This window comes from Frieseomelitta varia, unplaced genomic scaffold (assembly GCF_011392965.1).
Source record: "Frieseomelitta varia isolate USP_RPSP 00005682 unplaced genomic scaffold, Fvar_1.2 scaffold_488, whole genome shotgun sequence".
Lineage (NCBI taxonomy): Eukaryota > Metazoa > Arthropoda > Insecta > Hymenoptera > Apidae > Frieseomelitta > Frieseomelitta varia.
In genome coordinates, this window is record NW_025110243.1 from 29,518 (window position 1) to 37,905 (window position 8,388).

The 8,388-nt window shown below is 37.1% G+C and overlaps 1 protein-coding gene and 1 long non-coding RNA gene across 2 annotated transcripts in view; one reads left to right on the plus strand and one right to left on the minus strand.

The window, feature by feature from the left end:
- The first annotated feature begins 247 nt into the window (after nucleotides 1-247).
- LOC122533006 lies at nucleotides 248-2,536 on the plus strand. Its single transcript, XR_006307631.1, has 4 exons — nucleotides 248-491; nucleotides 613-1,369; nucleotides 1,649-1,823; nucleotides 2,176-2,536. It is a non-coding gene; the product is annotated as an uncharacterized LOC122533006 (long non-coding RNA).
- A 719-nt stretch (nucleotides 2,537-3,255) lies between these two features.
- LOC122533001 (SKI family transcriptional corepressor 2) overlaps nucleotides 3,256-8,388 on the minus strand; it is an 18,449-nt gene continuing 13,316 nt past the window's right edge. The window contains exons 5-6 of the mRNA XM_043662272.1: nucleotides 5,736-5,865; nucleotides 3,256-4,127 (exon numbers count right to left, since the gene is read on the minus strand). Of these exons, the coding sequence (XP_043518207.1) occupies nucleotides 4,027-4,127; nucleotides 5,736-5,865 (231 nt within the window). The 3' untranslated portion in view covers nucleotides 3,256-4,026. The remainder of the gene's footprint in view (nucleotides 4,128-5,735; nucleotides 5,866-8,388) is intronic.

Consider the following 8,388-nt stretch of genomic DNA (forward strand, 5'->3'; position numbering starts at 1 on the left):
AACGTTGATTCTTTTGAAAGCGTATTTAATTAAAATGGAATTAAAACGATTTAAATATTTCGGATTAATACAAAAATACAAGTATCTTCGTATTCATTACACGAAATATGAATAATAGTGAAATACGAGCATGGAATTAATTAAATTCAAAAATTCAAGCGATTAATCGTACTTTTTTAATTACTCGCATAAAAGTGAGCTTGAGAAAAGCTTCTTTCCATATGTATGCTCGCGTATATTGTATGAAAGGACGATCGAGTCCTTCTTATTTCTTTTGCCGGCAGAGAATAGCATCGTGAGTACCATATGTGGTCGAAATCTGAAATTTTGCTGACGATCGTCCAGGGACTACGAACTGTATCCGTTAAGGGTTTCTGCTCATTGGAGCGTTCTCGCGTAGTAGGCGGGAGTGTTCCCCGAGGATTTCACAGCCGGGATACATCCAACGACCAAGATTACACGGTGCATTCTACTATACACCAGTTTCTCCAGTAATTGAAAAAGATTTGTTTCCTCCTTACCAATCTAACGCAACTTTGCATTCGCGATTGCTTTCTATTTTCCATTTTCTGTTTTGCAATTTCATTTAATTTTGTTGTATGTTATTTCCAGGTTCCAGTGGTAGTTTGCTCTTGTTCTGCAATTTCACAAATCAGGAATGAAAGAAAACAAGTAAATAAATGAAGAAAAGCAACATCAATGTACACCAGTGATCAGAATTTTTATTGTTACTCGGATTACACATAGTGTTTCCACATGCTGCCGCCTACACTTGTTACTTTACCAACAATGCGTTTCGTACCATCTATCACGGCATTCTTTACAGCTGGATTGCATATATACATATACACCGGTAATCTACGAGATAAAAAGCAGTAGATATTACTTTCATCGAATGCCGTATCTCACGATACGACGTCACAATGCAGATTCTCCTCATTGACTAGAATATTTCATCTATAATTAATTTCCTACGTGAATTCATAGTTGAAGATCACGTGGGATAAACATGATAAATTTACTTTTAAGCAAGTCGAACTTTAGTTGAACTCAGTTTCAGAGTTTAAACAATAAAATTGCAATCATTTTGTTAAATCAATTGACTTATTTAATAGACGAGAAGAATCAGAGACGGGAGTTCTTCTTTATTTTTTATTTCACACTAGATGAATTTATCTTCGTACGAAATACGCGCGTATTTGGGCAAAGATCACAGCGCCAATGAAACGGCGAAGTGTGCAATTATAATCGATATAATCTTGATCTTGTGATCGATCTATCGTATTGACTTTACGTAGTCAGTTTTAGGCGCGAAACGAAGGAAGAAGGAGGAAGAAGGAGCTAGAGAAGAAGATCTAGCAATTATCAGGTAAAAATTATAATCAACGACCATTAATCTTGTTTTTTGCATTGTTAAATATGCCTACAATTTAAAGCAGCATTACTTGAAAGAGTTATAATTGCATGCAGTTCGATTCAATTACTAATTGCAGGTTAGAAATTAATATATATTTACATATAAATAAATATATAAATATATATAAATATGCGTAATTGTTTACGTGATACATGTTGCATTGTCTTTAATTATATTCTGTATTCATCACTTTAATTAATTCCATATATTAATGTATACTTTATATTGTAGGACATTCTTGGACATCTTGTTTCCATTGGTGTATGTTGCTGCCCTCATTTCATGAAATTCGTGGTGTGAATTTGTTGTGTAAGAGTTATTCTATTGTCAATTGTTGACCCAACTGGGCAATACTTCTTCCATTGTCATCATCTTGGCACGCATATCCATCCTGATGTTAATTAACGTACGTTTTCACTTAATAATCTTATTGATTGTTATATTTTGTTATATTAATTTTATCTGTTGCTTGTTTTTGCATAATTTGTGTTTTTTTACATATTTTTCAATATGTAAAAAAACGTTTCAATTGTGTAAAAAAGTTTCAATTTTCTTTTGAATTTAGGAGCAAGGGAAACTTTGAAATGTTAGGAGGTGCCATAAAATTAAAAAGAACGATTAATGATGAATATTGTAGCCCTCCATGAAGATACATGTAGTTCCCTGCTGCGTATCGTTTTGTCATTAAAATTTTGTTAAACAGACATTAATTTTTTATTGTTTCAAATTTCTATTAATTGACACTGCTTTTTTTACAGATTTCTTCAGCCTTCAGTTCTTCCGTGGGATTCGACGATTTTTATTTAATGTGAGGTTTCACTCTCTGGGTCACAATTACATCGATGACAACGTTCTTTGCATCTAATGGTAAGTCGCACTCATTTTTGTTCTTCTAGTTACTCAGTCAAGTCGTATTATGAAAAATTTGAATTAACAATGAACATAATGATCGCGGGCATTTATTACATTCGATAGTTAATATATATATATATACTTACGAATAATATACGAGTCGAAGACCTCGAAAGTTGTCGGGAGTTAGTTAAATTTTCAAGGTTCGACTGTATCTACAATGACATGTGTTTAATCTGAAAAGGGAAATTCGAAAACGCGAAAAATGTAACTTATTATGTTTTATCCCTGCGATCTTCGGTTTGAAAAGCAACGACGAAGAGAATCTGTCGGTATTTTCGTATGTATCTGCAGAAACACCCGCTCCTTAGATATTTTCACGATCTATGTATATCGGTGAAGCGATCGCAGCCATTCACTCGAGAGGCTAATAACCGTAAAGAGTATATTGCACAGCATATCGACTCGCGCTGAGAAGCCAATTTCAAGCTGCGTTAGCTTCTCTGTGTACTAAATAGAGTAATTATTACAATATAAAGAAATCCTCGAATGCACATTCGCATGTGCGTGGGTATGATATACCATACTTAACTCTGGAGCTTATTCGCGAGATCAAGTTGTGTCTCTCGTTCTACGACAAGAAACACTTCAGTTTCATGTTGTGAATAGATTAGATATGAATTAATTCCGTGCCTAAAGTATAGTTTTTATTGATTTTCCTGCAATTTAATTTTGAGGAAATCGTTCATACTAATTCTTGGGATAGCATAATTTCTATTATCCATTCTCTATCATCGTATTGGAAATTCGTGACTAACTGGATCTCTCTCATTTACACGCGTACGTACAGTTAAATCATTCTCAAATTTCATTGCAAAGGGTGTTGCAATACGATCGATTCTCTATGTGCATAAAACTTTGGATGGTTATATGGAGATTCGCTATACGAAGAATCGAAAATAAAATATCTTTCTAGATATACAAGTTTTGAGCGAAATTCTTTATGTATATATGTATATGTATACCGTGGAAATTAGTTACATGAATATTTATAATAGTGTTTCCAGTGCGGGCGTAATTAATCTACAAAATTAATTATGAGCGTAAGAACGAGAACAACGATCGACGTCTCTCCTTTTTTTTTTTCTTCATTTTCTTTTCGTATCTTCGTGCCGTTTCGAGAGTTCGCTGAATAATAAAAAATACGTAACATTTTATCCACATTACTCGATTAAGACTAGTTTTCATTGCTACGTCTCGCGACGAAAATCGAACGTCTCGATCGCGTGGAAGATCGCGTCGATGGAAAAATCGAGGGGTTGCAAATTAAAACAATTAAAACAGGGGTTTCCATTAGCTTTAGCTTCTTCGTGCGATAATTATCAAGTAACAGTATGAATGTTGCACAAATTGTTAAATTATATAAATTATATAAATTATATAAATTATACGGCAGAAATTTCCTAGCCCAGAAGAATCAAAAAGAAAAAAAGGAGAAAGAATAAAATAAAAGAAGAGCCAGAGAGAGATCAATGCGCTTTAAACTAATTGAAATTCACTGAATCCGAAACTGAATGCCGACGGAGACCCCTAATTTACAGTGTCTTTTTGAATTACTCTCTACCTCGTTCTCCCCCCCCACCCCTCTCTTTTCTTCTTTTTCTTCCCGTCGTTTCTCCCTCTTTGTCTTTCAGCCCTCACTTCCCTCCACCTCTTTCCATCTATCCTCTTTCAGCTGCTACTGCATCTCGTGTCGATTAATTAGTGGGTGCAGACGGGCTATGAATCTGGCTGTAAAATATTCCTCGCGGATGGCAAGCGGAACAATCCGTGCCCGTTCTCTCGGTCGGCTCGGTTCCTGCAATCATCATTGTTGAAAATTAACAAAATTCCGCTCGGTGTGCAGGGTCAAATCAAAGGAAACAAACAAAATCGAAAAACCGTTTCATTTATTCATTTAAATTGAATGAGTAATGAACCGCGCGGATGGTGCCCGGCGAAATTGAAAAGTTAGTCGAGCACGGTGCGCGCGATTAAAGGTGAGCTGTTTCGATCGGTTCCGTGATATTGATTGGTATTTCTTCTTCCTTTTTCTTTTTTTTTTCTTGTCTATAAAAAATTTAATACAATCGAGAAGAATGATTGCAACTTTTGGCAAATTAGAGATGGTATTGTCAGTCGGTGCTTCTTACCGAATTAAATTGTCGTGTTAGAATCTTCCTGCTAGATCTTAAAGTAAAAGTCCGATTATTTCGATATAAATTCGATGTGAATGTTTAAAAAAAAAATTTATAGGAAATCGATATAACGGAGAGACGCCTTTTTCGCTAGGAAGTCTACGTTAGTCAAAGTATTTTCGTTCATTATCGACGATGTCATGTTTGCATTCGCAAATAAGGTACATCGATTATCTTGTTATTTTCGGCTTATGGCTGTTTTCAATGCCGATGGCTTGATTCCCGTTCCGACTGAAGCATTACGTGCATTCGTATAAGTAAACGTGTACGCAATGCGCACACAGTTTTCATTGATTGTGCCTGTACGTTCAGATTTTTCTGTATTTACACGTTAGTATCGAATCACTGTAAAGGAATAGATGTACTTTAGAAAATCTGAAATAGATATATTTTAAAATTAATTCCCATAATTTACATCTAATTCTTTGATAAAATATATAAACGAAAACTTGTGTTTCCGACATTTCGTATAAGTTTCGTACTACAAATTTCGTTGCGCGTCAGTAGTGCATTTTTGTGCCAGGTCAGGTCGTTGTTGCAACAAACGAACGCAGGGGATTCCGCTGTATTTAGAAACTCCCGTAAAATCGGGAAAGAAATATGTTTCGAGGGGGAAGGAAAAGTTAAACTCGATCGTACTCGTGCCATACTTGAACCGGAGGAGCGGAAGTGCGCAAGCGTCATCGGAAATCACGCCTCCTCGTCGAGAGAGGAGTTCACCCTCAACCCCTTTTCGCGTTATTACCAACTCCAAGATCCACCTCCGCGTCTGATATCGGAGGCAACCCTCCATTCTCAGTTAACACTCCGGTCGCGACTAATTACTCTAATTAATTGAAACTCCCGATCTTCCCATGGACCACTCGTGCCGCGCTAATTACTAATTGCTAATAATAGCACGGTCCAAAATACTGAACAGATTAAACCTGTTTATCAAAGCGACGTTTACCATTTCTGTGTTACTTAGTTGCCGAATGGGTAATTATTTCCCAGAATGTTCTCCAAATGACCATAGTTAGTGACCCATTGTGAGTGATTTCGTTACCGTACTTGACTCGTACAGCTGATTAGAAATAGCCTCGATAGGTGTAAATGATAATAACTTCTGAGAAGACGTCGTGGACGTTTCCAATTCAGAATTCAAATTGTACGACTTTCGTACAGACTTTCTCTTACGGAACATACGTTGCAGATTGGGAAAGTTGTATAATTGAAAATCATCGCGTTACCTTTTATTACGTTAAGATGCCGGTAAAAGTTATTGCCTTGCCAGGTGTCAGGACTTCTTGCGGGTTGAAGTTCCGGTTTAACGTCACGCATAGCTGCTGCCTCCTCTGCTATCTTTTCAGCTTCTCGCTCCTAAAACAGAATCGATCGCGCATTTTAGTTTAGTAGCACGTGGCAGCTATATATTTATAAAAAAAAAGTGATCGAATATCTTCATAAGCTACCACGTGTGTGTGATATAAAATTATTCTCTTCGACATTCGAACGTGCAACAAGATTTATCATTCATTTATCTTTCCATCGTTCGAGAGGGTTAACCACTACAACCATTGTCTAAAAATCGAGGAACGATGGTTAACTTCCGTCCGCGTGTGGCGTCCGCCTTTTTCTTTTTTTCTCTCTCCCACCCCCTTTAATGACAAGTGAACTGAATGGAATAAGGACGGCTAACATGACTATCCAATCATCATGAACGACCACTCAGTTATGCAACGATGGCCACAATCCTGTTGATGTGTTGTAACCAACGTCGGTTTACTCGACGATCTATAATCTAAACGCGGCTACCTATACAAGCGTGGGACGTGGTACTTTATTTAATGTTTCCGCCGATAGCAATCGTCAAATTACTTAAATTAATTTAATCCCTCGGCTCGGCGCCGATCGATTCGCCTGAATGATTCCCATTTCCGCAGGTTCACGCATCCGCTTTGTCATACGCATTGCCATTTTACGCGTTCCTCCAGAGTTTTATCAGATTACTTGAATTATACGAATATTTGTAAGCAACGAGTGGAATAGTAATTCGCTGGCACAGAACGACAACATGGTCGAAGGCTGTTAAAAAATGCATTCTCGCGTGTCGAATAGCTGACGTTCTTAGTTCCTCGTCACGAAACTAACAGAAGCTCGGGACATACGTTGATTTTTAAATAATGTCGCGCGCGGCTGTTTCGTGGAATTGATTTAATCGCTGAATCTTATCGGAAAAATCTCCGAGGCGTAATGTGTCGCAAGCAAACCTTGTCGCATAAAATTCACGAGTGTCAATCTCTCCGTCTAACTAATCGGCTATTAATTGCACGGTTCACTTAAATAAGGTAATCGATTAGGAAATGAATTCTCTTTGTGTATTTAATTGTTGCTGCGATAGATACAGGTTCTGTTAAATCTCGCAGTTTTCATTTGTTTTCTAATAAAATCAGAATCCAAACAGACACAAAACATAACCGCGAATAAATTGACGTACCGACGTAGCATTAAATAAATTGACTGAAATTATCTGATATTATCTGTTACGTGCTGTTAAAAAGTAGAAGAGACTAATAAAATAAAAATAAACGGCGCACACGCGACGTGGAGAAACGAACGATCCGTAATTTTAATTGCAATTAATATTTATTATATCTCTGCACGCTCGAATCTCTATTTGTAGCTACCATAAAAACAATGAAATATCGATTTACCTTATACGATGCGATATTGTGTGTATTAAATGAAGATCGTAAAATTGCAGGAGAAACAACAAAATTTATGACAGCTGATATTAAAAGCTTTAAATGAACTGTACCCGTGTGTCGACGCGACTGTGTATGATCAATTAATTTTAATCAGTTAATATTTCACATTTGTTAGCGCCGTTTCTCTTTTACGAGTTGAAGAGGTTAATAATAATAAAGCTCTATCACAATGTCGAAATAAAATGTGCGTAATCCCAGCCACTCGAGACATTTATTAATGTTGCACTTTCAAGCTCCCAGTTTCATTCTGTAAAATACTTGATTTTGTATGCTGTGTATACAACTCAAAGGGAGACAGATTCTCTTTCGCTTGCACGACTCAAATTATGAAAGATATCCTATCTTCAAAGTATCTTTAATACGAGCAAAAGTTGTAGGAAATTTTGTTAGACGTTTAGAATCGACTCCAAATTGTTCTTGAAGAGACGTAACACAAAGTTGGCGAATTACTTTGAAATTTTCGTCGAACGCTAAATCTAAATATGTAGAATCGAGCAGTGATTCCGTGCACTTTCGCGGTTCCCGATTTCTCACAAACGCAGTAAATATCCGCATACACAATTGTTCTAATACCAATTAGACGGTAGAAATTACGTTGCCAGATGTGGAAATTACGTTGGTGGATTCACACGCGTGAATTTCGCGGTAGCGCCTAGTGTCGCGAGAATCGTCGCTCGAAAACGAGAACGCTGTTTGGCGCGCGTCGCGGTAATCGCAGAGATGCACGATTCGAGATATCGAACGGGTAAAACCGATTGCAAAGCGTGACGCCTCCATCAGCCTCTAATGAAATATTCAGCCCGGCTGTAGAACGATTATGTTGTCACGTAACGCCGCTGCGGGAGCCACGCCGATTACATTTACTTTGTGACCCGCGAGAAATTGGTCACCGCTGTCTGTTAACAACCTTCATATCGCCGTTAATGCACGATCCGCGGTGTCTATATGCCATTGAGAAATTGTGCGGGAAATTTGAAAAGATCAAAAAAGACGATCATCTGAAATAACGAAGATGTAAAAGTCAGAGAGACGACCATAAATGAAACAAATGTATGAAAATATTTTACCCATTCAAGTTTCAATTTCTCATTCGAAATTTCTTCGGTACATTTTAGGTTGTCCAATCTTACAAAAA